The sequence below is a fragment of the Eschrichtius robustus genome, chromosome 10, assembly GCF_028021215.1.
Source record: "Eschrichtius robustus isolate mEscRob2 chromosome 10, mEscRob2.pri, whole genome shotgun sequence".
NCBI classification, from domain to species: Eukaryota; Metazoa; Chordata; class Mammalia; order Artiodactyla; family Eschrichtiidae; genus Eschrichtius; species Eschrichtius robustus.
The window spans coordinates 14,094,890-14,115,657 of NC_090833.1; the positions used below are offsets into that span (position 1 = coordinate 14,094,890).

At 40.9% G+C, this 20,768-nt stretch overlaps 1 protein-coding gene across 1 annotated transcript in view; it reads left to right on the forward strand.

The window, feature by feature from the left end:
• Positions 1–543: 543 nt before the first annotated feature.
• Positions 544–20,768, forward strand: part of MEGF9 (multiple EGF like domains 9) — an 84,019-nt gene continuing 63,794 nt past the window's right edge. Inside the window, exon 1 of the mRNA XM_068552494.1 lies at positions 544–1,271. Within this exon, the coding sequence (XP_068408595.1) occupies positions 674–1,271 (598 nt within the window). The 5' untranslated portion in view covers positions 544–673. The remainder of the gene's footprint in view (positions 1,272–20,768) is intronic.

Sequence of the window (20,768 nt, forward strand, 5' to 3'; positions counted from 1 at the left end):
ACCTCGCAGGGCCGAGGCCAGGTGCTCTCGGGCAGCAGAGGGAATGCTGGGCTCCACATCCTCACTGCAGCCGCCCTCACCCATCGCTGGGGTTCCAGCTCCGTGTCCACCCGAGCCCGGGCGCGCCGCCGGCGCCCCATTGTTCAAGAGGGCGGGGAAGCTCCCGAGAGCGGACTCCCCGCTCCGGGTCGCGCTCGCCGCCCAGCGGAGCAGACGACTTGGCCCGGCTTCTGCCGCGCGGGGCGCGTCCTTTGTCTGCTCCGTGGCGCCCGGTGCCCGAGGCCCGCGCCCCGCTCCTTGGGCAGACAAAGCCGTGGCTGCCGCTAGCCGGACCGGCTGGTGCTGTGCTCGCACCACCCTCCTCCCGACTTAGCACCGCCCCCTCTCCTTGACGTCCTCTGATTGGCCCGCGGGGCCACAAAGAGGCCGGGAAGCGGGTGGGTCACGTGGGTGAGCGTGGCCTCCCATTGGTCGGGTCAGACTGCCAATCGGGGAGGGCGGGCTGTCCGCGCACGGCCCGGTCGCTCCCTCCGCGCTGGGGCCCGCCCGCGGGGCCGGCCGCCTGTCAGAGGGAGGTGGCGATGGTGCGCCCGGTGGCGGTGGCGGCTGCGGCGGCTTCCCTGGTCCGAGTGCAGGGAGGAGAAGATGACTGACCGACCGACTGACTGAATGAATGAATGGCGAAGCCGAGCGCGCCATGAGGAGCCTGCCGAGCCTGGGCGGCCTCGCCCTGTTGTGCGCCGCCGCCGCTGCCGCCGCCGCCTCAGCAACCTCAGCGGGGAATGTCACCGGTGGCGGCGGGGCCGCGGGGCAGGTGGACGCGTCGCCGGGCCCGGGGCTCGGGGGTGAGCCCAGTCACCCTTTCCCTAAGGCCATGGCTCCCACGGCCCAGGCCCCGAGGACCGGACCCCCGCGCGCTACCGTCCACCGACCCCTGGCTGCGCCCTCTTCAGCCCAGCCCCTGGCGACCACCCCTTCTCGGGCCAGGGCCGGACCCGCTCCGACCACCTTTCGGGCGCCGCTCGGCCCCTCGCCGATCACACCTCCTGCGGTGGAACGTACTCGGACCACCGCTCGGGCGACGACCAGACCCGCGCCGACCACCATCTCGACGACCACTGGCCCGGCGCCGACCACCCCAGTAGCGACCACGGTGCCGGCGCCCACCACTCCCCCGATCCCGACCTCCATTCTCCCCGGTGGCGGCAGCAGCAGCAGCAGCGTCCCGCCCACCCCACCTGCCACCGAGGCCCCCTCGCCGCCTCCCCCAGGTGAGTCTCAGTGCTTCCTCGCCCGCCGGACCCTCCCAGCGGCTGCCAGTGCCTTTCCCCAGCCCCGGCCTCTAGCGTTGGGCTCTTGGCTGGAATGGATCATTTCTTGCCCCAAAGGTTCCCCAGATTTCGACTCTCAAGGGGAGGTCCAAGCTCCAGCTAGCCTGCCCCCCAGCCCCCAATCTGGAAAGTCTTTTGTCCCCCCTTGGGCTGTGCTTCCTCGGGAGGGGGGCGGCTGCTGCGTGGAAAGGCATCGCACCTCCTTCCAAACAGGGCTCTCTGGCCTTTGTCAGACAGGCTAATGGGCGCAAACTTTTGCGTTCGGTTCGCTCACCTTGCCTCTCCGCCTGGGTGATTTGGGGAAGTTTGAAAGCCAGCCCAGTACCTCCTGAAACCAACTGGTGAAAAACTGAGTCTAAGGGATTCCTTCTATAGCTCCACTTTCCTTGTTCATTTCTCCTTGTTTATATAAATATCAGATGTGCATGTGGCAGGTGGAAAAGATATTGAGAGGATTTTGTTTACAAACAGTAGTACAGGCCACTCGAGGCCAAAAAAAAGACATTGTAATCCATGCTTTCCCTGCAAATAAATAGATTCAGTAGGTCATTTGGGGCAGGTGTGTATCTAGGTTGAGCACATTTATAAATTAGGTTAAATCCCTTCCTTGCACCATTTTTTTTTTTCCCTTTCTCAATTACAAGGTCAATATGTTTGGACAAATACACATTTTAAGCAGGGATGCCAGGTTTTTTCCCCCTTAAGGGGAACGTTCAGTTTTGCTGATGCTGATAAAAGCCAATTTCTGTCTGAGTCCCCGTAGAAAATAAAGCTCTTCTTCCTGCTGATTGAAGTCTTCTAAGTTAGAGACAACTTCTGTTCTTTCCCCCTTGAGATCTGAAGTGGGCCTGGAACTAAACAAATAAAACCTACCTTGTCAAGATGTTAGTCAAGAGTTTCTGAATTCCTTTGCTTTGAGTTGGGGTTTGATTTGTCCAAACCATTTTGTCTAGCTGTATTTATATTAATGGATCTCTGACCTAATTCTTAGGCTCAGTGATTTACTGTGGAGTCAGGTATGGACTTTGGACTATAATTGAATTTGTGGAGAGTTTTCCCACATGATTATGAGCCTTAATACAGTCACATCTTGGATTGGAGCTTGGCATTGACATAAGAAGGAATGCAGATTATTCACCCATAAAAAGCCAAGTTTGTATTTCTTCCAGCTTCAAGGGCTGTACTAACTAGCTGGATTTTGACTGTAACCGTTTTTGGCCTTCCTATAGAGAGACTGACATATTACTGAGAGGCAGGAAGCATAGAGGTTGAGAGTATGGACTCTGGAGTCCATTCTTAGGTTTGAATCCTAGTTCTGCCCTTTATTAACTGTATAATCTTGGGCAGGTCACTTAACCTCTCTTCATCTGAGAAATGAAGATAATAATAGTACTTAGCTCATAGGATTGTTGTGAAAATTAAATAATTTAGTACATTTATAAAGCTTAGAACAACCGTTCCCCGTGCAGAGTAAATAAGCACTGTGGGTGTGTGTGTTAGCTATCCTTATGACTAGGTCTTCTTCTTCTTTTTTTTTTTTTTGTGGGATAGAAAGCATTTGAGAAACGTAGTAGAGACTTGTGGTGATTTTTATTTGTTTTAGTAAAATATAGTAGAAAAGGATGAATTAGATTTTCTGAAGTTTGAAGCACACCGTAGTGTTTATGTAGGAAGATTGCTTATTTTGAATGGTTAGTGTATGTCTGTGTAATTGATGTTATTTTACCTTAATAATTTTTGTATTGTTATTTTTAAGTCACAAGGGTAACTTTTTCCTTTTTAAGTTGCTTTTTCATTGTGATAAAATATACATAACATAAAATTTGCCATTTTAACCATTTTTAAGTGTACAGTTTAGTGGTATTAAGTACATTCAAATTGTACAGCCATCACTACCATCCATCTTCAGGACTTTTTTATCTTCCCCAACTTAAACTCTGTATTCATTAAACAATAACTTCCCAACCCCATCGCCCTAATTCCTGGCAACAACCGTTCTACTTCCTGTCTCAGTGAATTTGCCTACTCCAGGTTCCTCGTACAGGGGGACTCATACAGCATTTGTCCGCAAAGGTAACCTTTACTTGCAAAAATTATAAAGAACCAGAAGTCTACAAAGGAAAGAGTGAAAGTCACTCCTTTACTGCCTCCCAGGTCCAGTCAGTTCCTAAAGGTCACTACTGTTAGCAGTTTGATCTTTTCTCAGACATTTTTCTAGGCATATATGAACATAAACACAGGGTTTTTAAAAATAGGTTTTAAAAACTCAAAATGAAATAATTATATATATGTTGCATATATTAATTATATATGGTTATAGCAAGTCGTAGAGTTTTGCGACTTGCTGTATCCACTTAGCTATGTATCATGGACTGTTTTTTCATGACAGTACCTAAGGTCTACCTTATTCTTTTCAGCAGTTGCATTTTTCGTTGTTAAGTGTATACCATAACTTATTTAACCAATCCCTTGTTTATGGACACTTAGATTGCTTCTGGGCTTCACTTTAAAAAGCACAGGGAAGAATGTGTTCTTGTTCAGTCCATCACGTATATATTATATTCTCTAGTACTTTGGCTGGAGTTTTGTAGACTCCAAATCAATTTCAAGAGAAGTAAAGCTGGATTGAGTAATATTTGCCATCTGAGCTGTTCAAGGCTTTTAGTAACTTCCGTGGACTACCATATATCTATGTCTATGGTGGTCTTTGAGCAACAGAAGTTTTAGAAGGATGTCCAATTTTTTTTAAAATTAATTAATTAATTTATTTATTTGGCTGTGTTGGGTTTTCGTTTCTGTGCGAGGGCTTTCTCCAGCTGTGGCGAGCGGGGGCCACTCTTCATCGCGGTGCGCCTCTCACTGTCGTGGCCTCTCTTGTTGCGGAGCACAGGCTCCAGACGCGCAGGCTCAGTAGTTGTGGCTCACGGGCTTAGTTGCTCCGTGGCATGTGGGATCTTCCCAGACCAGGGCTCAAACCCGTGTCCCCTGCATTTGCAGGCAGATTCTTAACCACTGCGCCACCAGGGAAGCCCAGGATGTCCAATTTTTGTAGCTCTCCTGCGTTTTAAATTTTTCATAGCTTGTAGTTTTCTGTGTCTAGTTCTCAGAAGCTGAACTGCCTCTGTGGGCCTACTGATGGGTAGTTTTAGCTTTACAGTAATGTAATCGAGTATGGCCTTTCTATCTGAGCATGGGTTCTAGTCTACTTCAAACAGTAAACGCATCTCTTTGACAGAAGGAAAACTTCTAACTGAATTTGAGAGACCTAGTTAGGTTGGCAAAGTTGGATTCTCTGGCATTTGGGAAGACTGGTACAGGGTGTTTTATTTTAATGTTCCTGTAAGGCTGAACACCATAGATAATATATTACGTGTTTGGATGGGTCTTCTAGCTGCTCCTTGAATTAATAAGAATTTCTTTCAAGGAGGTCTAGCTCGGAGCTCTTGCCTGCCCCTCAATTAGGGCTGTCTTTTGTTTATAGGGACACTGATCTGCAAACTGAAACTAATTGCCCAGCAAGCAAGCATTTTCCTCCCACAGACCTGGCAAAACATTTGACTGATTGGTTGGCTGGGTAGGACATTCTAAGAAGGGTGAAGGCAGAAGCTGTGATACTAGAGAATAATAGTTATCAACAGTAAGAGACTGAAGAGATGACAAATGTTTGATTTTTAAAATTACGGACCTTCAGGGCTAGATACGACTTTAGAAGCCACTGCGTCCTAACGTGGCTCTACATTGCAAGAAACACTTCCATGGACTTAGCTGAAATATTTCTCACTGTGGTTAACACCAGCTGGTTCTGGCTCTGCCCTTTGGGGCCATACAGAACAAGTCAGCTCTCTCTGGGCCATGACAGTTCTTCAGGGATCTGCAGACAGTGATCATGTTCCCTCTGAGTCTGGGCTAAATAACTTCAGCTCCCTCAACTGTTATGTGAAATGGTTTCAGATTCCCTTACTATCCTGGTTACCCCTCTTCTGGACTTTTTCAGTTTTTCTGTGTCTCTCCTGGAGTGTTGAGCACAGAGCTGAACGTACTGCTCCAGATGTGCTCTAACCAGCTCATAGTAGAGAGGGCGGTTACCTTGTTCTTTCTGGATGCTGTACTACTGTTGATGCAGTTAGTTCCTCATCACAGTAGCTTTTTTAGCAGCCACATTATGTAGTTGACTCATTGAGTCCATTAAGATAGTTAAGTCTTCTTTTTTTTTTTTTTTTAAACATGTAGTAGATGAGTCTTTCTTCATTCTGGACTTGGAAACTCTTGTTATTTTCTTAAGTATAAACTGAGACATTTGCCAAGCATGTAAGATTTATTGTGTTAGATTCAACCCATCATTTTGGATCCCGAGTCTGCAATGTACCCCACCCAGTTTACTCACATTCACCTACAGGGTGTTCCTATAGACAGAGTCTAAGGACAAGTTAGGGCAGGTTGTTCTTACCTCATAGGGGAGAGTACATTTATGGATGATAAAACAGTTTGGAAGGGAAGGAATAATGATTTAGATTAGTTCTCAAGGGTCTCTTCCAGCTGTAAAGTTCTGTGATGATTTGGTACCCATGATTCAGGGCACATGAATGCCCCCGAAATGAGCCTTAATCATTTATTTGTGATCTAAGTTAAGAGAATAGGCTTTTTTTCAAAGAAGTCCTAGAATTTAGAGTTTGAAAGCGCTGACTACTATGGCATGTAAATAAAATATTGTGAATGGATTTTATTTGAAAGGAGCATTCTGGGAATTCAGGGCCCTCCTACCTGTACTGGGAAATGTTTTCTTCATCCTAAAATTCTGTACAGCTAGGTTCAGGGTGTCGTTTGCTTATGGTTGTTTAAGAAGATACCATTCATTTTAAGAAAATAGAAATTGTTGAGGCTTCAAAGGTAATGTATGTTCATAATCTTTTATCGAAAACCTGTGGGGCTGGGTGTGTTTCAGAATTTAGAATTTTTCAGATTTTAGGAAGTTAATAAATACACCCCAGTGAAGTCTAGGGCAGCATCCTGTAATCAAACACATGAAGATACTTGCAGAAAAATGCATGTATATTCACACTGAGTGGGTTTTTAAAAAAGCTATAAATAGCCTTGCATTTGTTCAGGTCAGGTTTTGCTGCCAAATGAATAACAGAAAAAGTTTTGGTTTTTTGGATCTTCTGGTATTTACATCAGGTCTGAGGGATTGTGGACCGCTGTAATAGTAATTGCAAACACATATAGTACTTACTATGCTACATGTACTGTTCTGAGTGCCTTACATATGTTACTTTACTTAATCCTCACAACAGTTAGGTATAATTGAGTTAGGTACTATTACTATCTTCATTTTATAGATAAGGAAACTGAGACTCAGAGAAGCCCAGCTATGGTGGAGCCTAGATTCAAACCCAGCCTTTGTGGTTCCAGAATCCATATTATTGGCATTTAAAGAAATAGTTATATAGAAGATAAGAGAAGGAAACCATTTTGCTAAAAATATTTGCCCTTGGATACTAGTCTGAAAATTTTTCACCTGTTCTTTGGCATTTACTCTCTTCATTCTCTTGTGTGCTATTCAGTCACCTCCTCAAAATTTCTGTTTTACAATGTTGTACAATTATAGCTCTAACTCTTCCTTTGATTAGGTTCTAATATGGTGTGTGATAGGGAGGATTGTCTGTAGTCTTTTTAGGGCTAGGCCCAGGGACTTCTCAAATTCACTATATCTTATTCCTGGCCTGAGTGCCTACCTTTCTGCAGATATTCCTTAGTCTGATTAGTTTCTGGAACAGCACAGTTAAACTCCAAAGCATTAGTTTCAAATCTGCTGAATTATGTCCCCAGGAAGCCTTCTGGCTAGTTGAAAATTTACACATTGAAATAATCTAACTAGGTCTTTTTATCTTGATTTTTTTTAAAGATCCATAAAATTAAAGTGAGCATTACTTTTCATCTCAGCATTTCTAAGCATGTATATATTAACTTCCAGACATCTTGGCACCCTTATAAAAAGAATAGAAGAAAAGTATCATGGTGCTGTTTTTACTGATGGGTAAATTATGGGTAGAGAGATTACTGCTCTAGGGCGCTTAATAGATCAGAAGAGAATAGAAATGTAAGATCTGTTTGGCTGAAAGACAGTGTTAGATGATATTTTTAGTTAAAAATAGCTTTAATTCATGCTTTTTGCCTTGATCTTTATTTTTGTTTGTTTTCTTTAGATATAATATAAACATCTTTAATACTAATGTTGAGATTATGTTATAGGTATCTCTTTTGGTCACTTAGTCTTTTTTTAAAATTTTTTTAAAATTTTATTTATTTATTTTTGGCTGCATTGGGTGTTCGTTGCTGTGCGCGGGCTTTCTCTAGTTGCGGCGAGCGGGGGCTACTCTTTGTTGCGGTGCACGGGCTTCTCACTGCAGTGGCTTCCCTTGTTGCGGAACATGGGCTCTAGGCACGTGGGCTTCAGCAGTTGCAGCACGCGGGCTCAGCAGTTGTGGCTCACAGGCTCTAGAGCGCAGACTCAGTAGTTGTGGCGCATGGGCTTAGTTGCTCCGTGGCATGTGGGATCTTCCTGGACCAGGGCCTGAACCCGTGTCCCCTGCATTGGCAGGCGGATTCTTAACCACTGCGCCACCAGGGAAGCCCCTCTTAGTCTTTTTTTCAAGTATGCGTTTTGGTATATCTGTTTTTCACTAAAAACAACTACCCTAACTGCACTCATAACTTTGAAGGGAGATATTTTAAAAATTGTCATGAAAAAGATAAAGATTATGTCTGGATACATATGTGTTTGAATCACAGTAAAGGTTTACTCAACTCTTTTTAACTGTATCTATTTAAGTACATGTGATAAATGTGTGTCAGAATAATCCCTCTAGTAATGCCACTGTTCCACAGATAAGTATTACTGTCTGAAAAATCTTTCGCTATTACTTTTTCTTCATTAAAATAAAATCTTCTGTTCTCCTTGCTCATTTTTTTTCACTTTAAGCTCCTCTGTATGTTCTTCTTACTCTTGTCTCTTATTCTTGAACCCATCCATTCTTTCATGTTCTTTAAGGAACCAAATTATCCTCTCTACTTAACAATTTCCCATTTGTCCTCCTTCAATGCCTCCTCAAAACCTAATTCTTCCAAGAAGTCTTTCCAGGGGAACAAAAGGTCCTTGAAGATGTCCTGGTAACAGGGTGCACAGGGTTGAACACTTTGCACTCAGAACAAAACCTGTCTTTCTTTGTGACTTTGACTTTTTCCCTATGAATTTGTTTTTAAAGTCTGTTTAATTTAGATTATTAAGCCCACTTGATAAGAAAGTGACATAGTTTATACAATATTCAAGATATGGTATTAATTCTTTCTTTTAGAAAAAAATGAAAGAAAAGATTTTCTTTTTGTTCGGGATCTTCTTTATTGTCCAGTTCTTGTTTTTGTTTTTTGTTTTTGTTTTCCTTCTCCTGAGGAACAATACAGAAAAAAAAACTGTCATAACAGAAGTTATCTGCCTCCAAAAAAAAAAAAAAATCCAGTACTTTGAATAAGTAGCAAATTTCTTTTTCTATTTATGAATAATATGAGCAGTTTTTGTTAGGTAGGTGGATTTGGGCTAAATAGCAATATAAAAGGTTTAATTTGGTTGAGAAGCAAATATTTGATCTTTTGAATGACAGAATTTCCCCTGTAGAAATCTAATTAAAGTTAATAGTGAACAGAGTGCTTCTAATAATTAACAAGTGTGCAGTGCTTTACGGTTTACAAGGTGCTCTTAGAATCTCTGAGACTTCGGCATCCATATTTTGTAGATTTCTGGGTATTATATGAGTCAGTAAAACCTCAGATTCTGACCTCTGTTGGTACTTATGTTGGTGAATATAGACGAAAACTTTATAGGTTTTTGGTGGGTTTCACATTTGGTATTTTGTATTTCAAACTGTTGTCTTGGGGAACTAAGATCCCACAAGCTGCATGGTGTGGCCAAAAAGAAAAAAGAAAAAAAAAGAAATCAAACTGTTGTCTTTTTTTTTCCTTTTTATTTTATTTTATTTTATTTTATTTTATTTTATTTTATTTATTTATTTTTTTGTCTGCATTGGGTCTTCGTTGCTGCGCATGGGCTTTCTCTAGTTGCCTCCAGCGGGGGCTACTTTTCGCTGTGCGCAGGCTTCTCATTGCGGTGGCTTCTCTTGTTGAGGAGCATGGGCTCTAGGCCCACGGGCTTCTGTAGTTGTGGCACGTGGGCTCAGTAGTTGTGGCTCACGGGTTCTAGAGCGCAGGCTTAGTAGCTGTGGCGCATGGGCTTAGTTGCTCCACGGCATGTGGGATCTTCCCCGGCCAGGGATCGAGTCCGTGTCCCCTGCATTGGCAGGCGGATTCTTAACCACTGTGCCACCAGGGAAGTCCCAAACTGTTGTCCTTTAAGTTTATTTTGTTGAATGTAAATCTTTGACTGGTTTAGCTGCCCATATTTATGGGATGGAAAAATAGCATTTTGGGAAGAGGATTACTTACTTTATATATTTTTTCCTGAGTACTGTATGGGGCTGAATGTTATGGAAAGAGCCCAGTGATAATTGAAAGTAAATGGTAATGGAGGTAGCAATGCAAACTACAGAACTTGATTGGGAGAACTCATGTAAATTTCATTTCTTCAGATGGAAATATTATTTACTTCTTTCCTAGTGTAGGAATCTGTTTGGAATTATTTTAACATACTTGTTCTGTTGCCTCAAATCAGTGTGAGTAGCAAAGGAACTTGGTACTCTCTCACCTCTCATTACCAATCTAATATTTAGCGCTCTGGGAGGAAAGGTAATTAATGTTAACTGAGCACCTATTATATGCCTAGTTACCTACCAGGATTTTTTTTTTTTTACTTACATCATGTTATTTAATTCTTAGACAAAGCAGTAGTTAAATATTATTATCCTTACTTTATGGGTGGCAAATACTGAGGTTCAGAAAGAGAAAGCAGCTTGCTCAAACTGTCAGGCTTATGAAGTCCATGAGGGCAGGGACTTCTGTTTGTTCTGTTCACAATTGTATCCCCAGCGTCCAGCCCAAAATAGATTCTGAATAAAAATTTAAGGATTGAATGAGTGAAGAAGAAGGAGTGGTTTGTAGCTACGCTAGATGTGTAGTGTATTCTTGAGGAAAATAATGTAATCTCATGGCCTTTTCCTTAGTTTAGAAACGAACTTTTCTCCTTTTCTCCATTACTCATAGGAATAGCATGAGAACCTACTTAGGCAAGTGGAGTTCTTTGAGATCTAGCAAATTACATTAATTATTCATTTTTTGTTACATAACTTTGTCCCTTCTATTTTTCTTAAAGGAAGAACAGCAATATACAGATGTAAATCTGATGCCTTTTGTAGAGAAAGTAGCTAAAGTTGGAAAACAGAGCCCTTGTATGTAAGACATGGGACCCTAAGGTCTTTCACAGTTCTCTTACTGGTTCTGTAATCTTGGGCAAGTAATTTCATCTGTAAAATGAGAGAGGCTAGATTTGTTGTTTCTAAACTGTATTATTTGGGAAGCCAGGGTTCCTTAGATGTGTTTGGGAGCCAGTATAGGGACTCAGGAGGCCAAGTGGGTCTACTTCCGGGCCCTCCACCCCCACCCTCACCTCACAACCCCGCATCACCGCCCACACTTTAATCAGCTCTACTCTCATCTGGTTTATATATTGGGTTTGTTTTTTTCAGTAGAGATATTTGAAATAGGAATTTTTCTACTCTAAAATTCTATAATAAAGAAATTATGGTAATCTCTGAACTATTATGCATCTATTAAAATGCTTACATTATGTTAAGTAGCAGTATACATAGAAGGAGAGAAATACACCAAAATATTAAGTGGCTAAAGCTAAGTAATGGGATTATGGGTCTTTTTAATTTCCTTCTCTGTGTTTCTTTGGATTTTCCAATTTTTTGTTTTCAATGAATGTATCCAATTTTAGTTTTACAATCATAAATATAAATGAATAACATGAAAAAATGAATAAAAAGTTATGATAAGCTTGATAAGCCTCCACTTATATGAGATCAACTCACGCGATATTACCCTGGGCCACTTTCTAATTTCTGTGATTGACTCACCAGTTTTGATCTGCATCAGAGGTATTTGCTTAGTCTCAGTGAGTTGTGGTTCTGAAGAAAGGAGATTGCTGAAGACAATACCCAAGAAAGGAAACTGTTCCTGACACCTGACAAGTCAGGGTAGTGAAGACACATCTAAGATTTGGTACCTTTAGGGAAGGTTTAACTGAGATCTTAGCAGAGGCTGAAAACAGCTGATTCTTTGTCCATTTCATTCTGTCTAGGGAATTTAAAGCATAAACTTAAAAGTTAATTAAAGTAGCTTTTTGAAATAGATCTTGCTTAAATTGTGCAGAATTTGAATTCATGACATTGTTCACAGCCTTTACCAATAGATGGTCTTTGGTTATCTCTTCCTTTAAAGATACAGAGCTCCCAAAAGTTTGGTTTCAGTCTATCCATATGTTTTGCAATTAGATCAGATGGGATTGCTTTTATACTGGTAATACAACAGCTGTTCTACATGATATCCTTGCCAGGGAGACAGCTAAGCTCTGAGGGAAGGGGAAATGTATTCAGTTGGAAAAAGGAATGTATTCTGCCTAGTCACAGGGAAAATGATAAGGGGTAGGAATGTTTTCAACCTGGCTGGAGAATGTTAAATAACCTTTATTTAGTAAATTTTGCACTCTTTAGATAACTGATTTTGGAAACTTTTGTTTCAGTCTTGCATGCTTCCTAGAAACTGGCATATTACCAGGGATCTTATTAGATTTTTATTGTTTATTTTTTAAAATCTATAGTTTTTATTTGATGTATTGAGCAAAAAGAAGAGGTTAGGAGTAACACTGTTTATTGTAAGGAGAACATCATATTCTCTAGTTCCTTTTAATTTTAGAATGGTCTTTAAAAGTGAAATTCCTTTAAACATATTCTAGGGATAGTTGTCTCCTCTGAAGGAAATTGCATGAACCGAGTAGCTTTTAGGTTCTCTTCAGTCCTATCTGCTGTTTATAGGGATGAAATGGCAGTTTGGGAAGGGTTAATGGTAATAATGAGGGAAAAGATGGAATGCTTCGTATTCCAACGTATTTATCCTGTTTTATATCTGTATTGAGGCTTGATTAGAGGAAGGCATTGGGCTTTTTTTGCTGTAGATTTCTCATTTGACTTCATATTCCTTATAACTACAGCGTGTTTTGATTACCTGTTCTATATGAACTGCTTTAACAAGGTAGCCCCACCATCCCTTGATGTTGTGTGGGTTAATGAATGGTTATAAAATGTACCAAAACCACAAAGCAAGCTAGCTGTTGGGTATTTATTATTATACTGAATTGTTGGTGTATTGCCTACAAACCTATCCTGTTCAACTGGTTTTAGTTTTTAAGTTAGTTTGTTGCTTCAACTTGTCCACAAAGGCAGGGCTGAATGGTCCAGCTGATCAGTGGAATAGCAGTCACAAGAAATAAATTCCAGTCTTTCTTTTCATTCACTTTGTAAGTTCCGTAGCACATTTATTTTTTTAATGGCTCTGTGACTTAGTTTCTCTAACTATAAAATGAGACCTGTTACATGCACAGACACAGGGCAAGTCACATAATCTCCCTGGGCTTCTATACCGTTTTCTGTAACATGAGTATAATAGTACCAACCTAGTAGGATTCTTGAGTGTTGACCTAGAATTCAAACCTAGCTCTGGCTGACTTAAAAGTCTGTGTTTTGCTTTTTTTTTTTTCTTTTGACTAAACTGTGCTGCATTGCCAAAGCAGATGGGAGTAGCAGAAAATGAAATGAAGCATTCAGTGGTTACAGAGCACATTTTGGGTTCCATTTTTGTTGCCTTCCCTAGCCTCCCAGAGCCTCCACCAGCAAGCCCATACATTGTCCTTCTCAGCACTTGTTCTGAATAACACAGTTTTGACTCAGGTTTGATTTCAGTAGCTGCTGTGAAAATCAAAATTAGATCAAAGAGTGTTTCTCAGAGGTAGATATGGGTGTGGAGTGGAGGTAGGGAGAGGAGATAATGGTAGAAATTAGATGAGGGTAAGCAGGTAGACTACATGTAAATGTAAAGCAGAACTGAACAGTAACTATGAGATTGTCTACTCAGCGCCAGAAGGATTGGGGCTAACAGAGACAATGTGATGCTTATTAGCATTTGGCAAGAAATACCACACACTGCAAAATGATAGTATTGATTGTTCTTGACTTGACAATAAAACCTTTCATCTTTAACTTAATATGGACTCTAGATGAAGATGCTGGTGCAAAACAACATGTTGTAAAAAGTGGCAGGTGATATTTGATTATACAAAAGTCATAGAAGAATCTCAGACTTGCAAATGTGATTCATACTTCTGCCAGTCACCCGAGGATGCATTCCCCCTCCCCATTTTATAAACTTCCCTCCTCACTGAAGGGCTAGTTGTCTCTCAGATCAGGCAAGGAGAAGCTATTATTTCAAGTATAGAACCAACCTCTTCTGATCCAGTTGCAAACATATTGACAGAGGATATACACAATGTTGGAGGATTTGATTTAGAATCAAATAGCTTCAGTTTGTATGGCATCAGGACTCAACAGTAACAATGTATAATATATTATTACATCCTGCAAGTGCACAAGTACTATGGTCAAGTAGAACTATATAACTATAGCTGTGGAGAATACACATACAGCGCAAAACCTGGTCACATCAGTCTCCTAGTTAATAATTTAATATATTTATACTTTAAGATAATTCTCCTATGTGTTCACCATGAGTGACCCCAGCGCGTAATGCTCAAGTTTCCCAGTGTGATTTAAAACTTCTCTGTAATCTGTCTCTGTCCTCATTTCCTACCACCCCTGTCCTTGTGCTTTAAACGCCAACAGAATCAGATTGCTTTTATTTACCCCCAAGTATCATGGTTATTACATCATCAATATTACTAATAAAACAATTATCTGTGGAGGTTTTACTCTGTGTGAGATACTAAGAGCTTTAAATGAATTATCATCACCTTGTTTAATTCTCAAAAGAACCTATAATAAATATGTATTATTATCTCCATTTTACTAAGCAGGAGTTGAGGCTTTGAGAGTTTAAATACATTGAATTAGGTCTCACAGCTAGTAAAATGTAGAACCTTGATTCAAATTTAGATCTATCTAGTCTGAGAGGCTCCTCTCTTAATCACTAAGCTAACTGGCCTCTCGTTTACTTTGCTTCTGCTCTTCCCTCAGCCTGGAATGCCCTTCTCTTCAGTTTTAATACAGGCCTTAAAACAGAAATGAATGCTTGTTGATTTAATCAGAAATGGACTTTACTAAAAGATTGTTAAAGGGTTCACAGAATCTCCAGGGGAACCGAGTTCAGGACATGGAGCTAGAGATAAGGCCCAGTCATACACAGAGAGGTGCACTGAATATGCCACTGCCATCACCACTGAGCATTAGATGCTCTAGTTTTGCACCATCAACATTCCTAACACTGGGTACTGGATGCAATAGCAAGTACTACTGCCACTTGTCATACTGCAGCCATCACCCCCTCTGCCACCAGAGAAGGGCCTCATGCTCATTCCTTAGAATCATTAGTTTCTAATTACAAGCCAGGTGAGGGTGCTTGTGCTTACTGGGGCCTCAATTACTTGCTTATGCCCTGGATGTAGGGGAGGCAGGGAAAACAATAATCTGGCATTGTGAACCTTTGTGGTGGGATAGCAAACCTTAAAAGATGGAGAATTTCCCAGAATACGAAGGAATTAGCAGGATGCCAGAAAGAATGACAGATGTCTACCATATCCCTTTCTTTTACCTGAGAAACTTATTTGTCCTTGAGAAACATCATCCATGCAGCCTCCCATACTGTTTTACCTTATACGTTCTAATATTACTGTACATATTTTTTGATTACTTGCTTTTTAAGGCTTCTTGTTTTAAGTATTACTTGTTAATGTAACTGACTTCTCTATAACCTATTCTCAAGGTTATAGGCTATATTCTCATAGCTCATAGGCTGTGTCTTATTGATGTTTGTACTGTCTAACATCTACCTACCTAGGATAGTGTTCAGCATTCAGCACATAGTAAGTACTCAATAAAAAGTTGAACTGAATTGAGGCGTAAATCCTCCCTCCCCACCACCACTAGAATGTAAGTTCCACAAGGGCAGGGATGTTTGTATTTGTCTCTCTTTCTGTTTTGTTTTGTTTTTTTAAACCACTGTCTCCCCAGCACCTAGATGAATTACTAACATGTGCTGGGACCTCAGTAAGTGTTTATAGAATAAATGAATACTCCTAAATAGTACATTCTTTATTTCTGGGAATGATGCTGTCAGAAAAACCTTTGAATGTGAATGGCAGATTCAAAGAACTATATCATAATTTCCAACTAGACCACATACAATATGAAGCCAGAAACTGCCTTGTTCATCTCTAGTTACCTCTTCCTCCTATCCAGAAGCATAACCAGAAAAGGGCAGTTTGGAATTCTTTCCCAGACCTACCGCCATGGTCACTAGCCACAAAAATGGCCTAAAGTACAATACCTGCTTGACATGAAATCTTTTTTGTCTCCTTTTGTATAACCAACTATGTCTTGATAGATGTGGTCTATTCTGGGAAGAAAAGGCTTTTAGGCAAACTGTCTTGTATGCTGTTTTAAAAAGTTTAATAACCTATGGTGGTAGCATTTCATTTTGAAGAAATGAAGACCCATAATTGTGGAATGATTTATACAAGGGTAGTGGAGTAGCAGAGATGTACTATATGTAGACCAGAGTTCTGTAGCTTTTAGAGATTCGCTTTTTGGAGGGACACAAGCATAATTTTGTCAAGCTGAAAGAGAACTTTTGTTAAAACGAACTGAAGAATTATTGTTATGTGGTAACTATCAGCTCTGGAGCCAGGTTTGAATAATTTTTCTACCACTTACTTATTGTGTGACCTTGGGATGTGTCTCAATTTCCTCATCTGTAAAATGGGCATAATAATAGCATCTACCTCACAGGGTTATTACAAGGATTAAATGATAACATATGTGAAGTACTTAGGCTGCCTGGCATAAGTAGGCCTTCTAAATATTAGCTGTTCTTTTCATTTTTATATTTTGAATACCCATTTACTTATTGGAATGCTACTCACAGTCTTTTTAATTCTTCACTACTGCTAATCCTTTCCATTCTGAATTAGTAGTATCATCCCATTTTACAAAGAACCTGAGTTTGAGATGAGGTTAAGTTGTTTGCTCAATAGTCACAGAGCTTGGAAATACTAGTTAGCTGGAATTCAAACCAAGATCTCTCCTTTTTGGAAGCGCTTTCTATCATGGCAAAATAGTATGCTAAAAGTAGATTGTGCTCTGTTATATCCTTCTAACCCCTGTTAGTTTTTTTGTTTTGTTTGTTTGTTTGTTTGATTGTTTTTTGGCCGCACCGCCTGGCATGCAGGATCTTAGTTCCCCAACCAGGGGTCGAAACTGTGCCCCCTGCAGTGGAAGCATGGAGTCCTAGCCACTGGACCACCAGGGAAGTCCCTGTAACTCCTGTTAGTTTTAATGCCTCTTTTTTCCCCTGCCACCTTCACTCTCTTTCCTGACTTGTAGTCATTGTTTTTCTGTTCACACCGTAGGTCTGTGTACTGCCCTCTTTGGTGTTCTTCTTGATTCTTTTTGTAGTAGAAAGTATGTATTTTATTTGAAAGACCAAAGCATATCCTCACATACTACTATGACTGTTCATTTTAATTTCACTTTCATTTTTTTGTTAGCTTAATTGATCTGTACAGTGGATTGTTGCCAGAAAAGAAGACGTAGTGTTATGAGTCAGATGAGTAATTTTATACATTAGCGAGGGTGGCGTTTAAGGACAAATAGAATACGCCCAACTGAGGGCCATTTCAGCTGGTGCAACAGGTGAAACACAAGATTGTCAGAAATAGAGACAGTAACAAATAATGATATTGAGTTGCTACAAAAGCTTTGCAGCCTAGTAAAGTACTTTTCTGTGCATTAATCATTGTTTAACTTGTGCATTAAACTTCTATTGAGAAATTAGAAATGGACTCCAGACATTTGTTGCAAAAAAAAAAAAAGTTTACTTAAACTTAGTTTGAGAGAATTCTTTTTCTTAGCATATGATCTTTCTTGTTAACAGCAGTCGTTTTAACAGTTTATCAGAAAGTAAGCATTTCTCTTTGCTATATTTCTTTTGGTTGATAATCTCACATAATAGATCACTCGTTTAGAAAATCAGTGATTAAGTAGTCTTCAGGGAATAAAGCCACAAGTGTCACAAGCTGTTACTTTGTACTTCCTTATTGCTTAACCACTTAACCAATCTGCAATGGTATCTTCCTCTTTTTTTTCTTTGGTTCCTTTCTTCCCTCCCTCCCTCCCTCCCTCTCTCTCCCCCTTTCTTTTTTTCCTTCCTCCTTCCTTCCTCCCTCCCTCCCTCCCTCTCTCTCTCTCTTTCTTCCTTTCTCTCTCTCTTTCTTCCTCCTTTCCCCTCCCTCCCTCCCTTCCTTCCTTCCTTCTTTCCTTTCACTGTTAATCAGACAAGATTTCAGATCCTTTTTCACTTGGTTTTTTTGGGGGGGTGGGGGGGGGGTCTCACCATGCTAAAACTGGCCTTCACCTGTGTTTCACTAGATGGTTCAGCTTAAGACTTTGCATTCCCTTTTATTTAAGTAATAGGGAAAAGGGTATGCTTTTTAAAAAAATTAATTAATTTATTTATTTTTGGCTGAGCTGGGTCTTTGTTGCTGGGCACGGGCTTGCTCTAGTTGCCGTGAGCGGGGGCTACTCCTCGTTGCGGTGCGCGGGCTTCTCATTGCGGTGGCTTCTCTTGTTGCGGAGCACGGGCTCTAGGCGCGCGGGCTTCAGTAGTTGTGGCTTGCGGGCTCCAGAGCGCAGGCTCAGTAGTTGTGGCGCATGGGCTTAGTTGCTCCGCGGCATGTGGGATCTTCCCGGACCAGGGCTCGAACCCGTGTCCCCTGCATTAGCAGGCGGATTCTTAACCCCTGCGCCACCAGGGAAGCCCAAAGGGTATGCTTTTGTCTATAAGTTTACATTGGGCTTTCTATGTTAACAAAATAAGGTTCTTTTATTCATCTATCTGATCGTCGTTAATCACTTGCTATGCACCTAATGCTGGACTGGATAGATGCGAGAGAGACAAATGAGATGTGTTTTCTGTCCTTGAGAGCATAGTGGAGGATACAGAAAGTCAGACTACAGATGGATAAGTTCCACCATAGTGGTATGCATGTACTACAGGAGCAAAGAGAGGACTCCTCACCCAGACTTTTGCGGTGGCGGGGGGTGAAAGATGATGTCCTTTCTGGAGGAAGTTTTCTCTGAGCTGAGTCTTAAGAACAAATTGGAATTAGCCAAGCGGAGGAGGGGAAGGACACTCCAGGAAAAGGGAACTGCACATGAAAAGTATGGAGGTAAGAAAGCACATGCACGGCCTGTTCAGGGAACTGAAGTCTTGGGTGGCTCCAGTAGGAAAGGCGAGCATATGTGAGTGTGGAATGGGGAATGGTGAGAGTTGAGGCTGGAACAGCTGGCACTTGTCAAATCATGAAGTGCTTTATGTGTCACGCTCAGAAATTTATTCTAAAAGCAGCGAAGAGCTGTAAGCCCTGAAGTGATATGGTAAGGTTTGAGTTTTAGATCAGTATGGAAACTGCAGGGTACTCCTAAAAGTGATCCCCAGCAAAGATAATTAGAGGCCACTGACTGCCCCTCTAAATCTTTCCCATCATTAATTTTGGATTAAAGGGTTTAAATGCTAAGATAATGTAATAATAGGAGGGGACATGAACTAGTTTTCTATTCTCTCTTATTAAGCAAACATTTGAAACCTATTTTGCTTGTTGGTATAACACACAGACCTAGATGACTGAAATTAGAGACTTGACAAAGTCAGTAATTGGTGCTGGACCTCTTAATGGATCTGGTGTAAGACTGAACAAACCCAAGTACTTCCTGTGTGACGGGCACTGTGGAGCTGAGGATAAAATGGGGAATGACTTAGGTGTTTACAATCTGGTGGAGGGATAGACTTGTATACAAATGCTTTAGGATACTTATGTATTAGATTCCTTTACTTACATTTTCACTTTCTGTCCTTATTGCTTTCTCAAACCTTCAAAGTATGGATGAGGAAATCCAGGATAAGAGAGAGATTTTTTTTCTAGCTTTATTAAGACATGATTAATGTATAACATTGTCTAAGTTTAAAGCCAGAATGTGATGATTCAGTGCACATTTATATTGCAAAATGTTTACCAGGATAAGGTGAGTTAACATATCCTTCACCTCACATAATTACCTTTTTGTTGTTATTATGGTGAGAATTTTAAAGCTCTACTAAGAGAGGTATTTATGTAATAATGAATGGTAAATAGCTACAATTCAGTATTCCATCTACCCAGCTCCAGAGTGTTTCTTACCCCCCATCATATATTTAGCTTTCTCTGACAAGATAATGCATATATATTATTTTCAAGCCTGAAGTAGTTTTCTTCCCATATTTTCTTAACTCTTTCAAACACTACCCAAACCAGTTGAACCTCAAAAGATCCAGTCATTGGTGATTAAAAGTGCAGGCTCTAAAGTCATATTGTCTGTATTCAAATCGCAGTTCCATCATCTACCCTCTCTAAGTCTGTCAGCCCACTTCATAGAGTTGTGAGTACTGTTATGAGATAATGTTAAAACAGTGGAAGCATAAGGAAAGAATTACCTAAATGTTAGCTGTTAAAATTGTCTTTGGAATTCATCTTTTTCCAAACATTCAGGAAAGTTTGTTAAAATGCATTTAAATCAACCTACCTTATTCAAATTAATCTCGGTGAAGAGCTTTTGCCTAGCATGCATGTTTGAAATCTGACCTCTGGTTCAGGGGATCAGTGAATGACCTTGGTATCACAAACACCTATGAAAATATGGCTGTGAAACTAGCATAAAGACACTCTAAACTTTTCTTTATTATGGAAAATTTTGAAAATAAACAAAAGTTGACAGAACAGCGTACTGACTTCTCTCATACCTATCACCCATCTGGACAACCATTCAGGCCAATCCTGCCTCATCCGTACCCCATCCATTTACCCCTCTCCTATTTTATTTTGAAATAAATCCTAGACATCATATCATTTTGTCTGTGAATATTTCAGAATGTGTTTCTAAAATATGTCTTCTCTTATTTTTCTTAAATAGCCAGAATACTGTTATCATATCTAAATGAAAAAATGAACAATTTCTTAATATCATCAAAATGCTTTCTTTATGATGAGGGGGGAAATCTTTCCTTTTTTTTTTGGCCATGCCACATGGCTTGTGGGATCTTAGTTCCCCAACCAGGGCTAGAACCAGTGCCCCCTGCAGTGGAAGCACCGAGTGCTAACCACTGGACCATCAG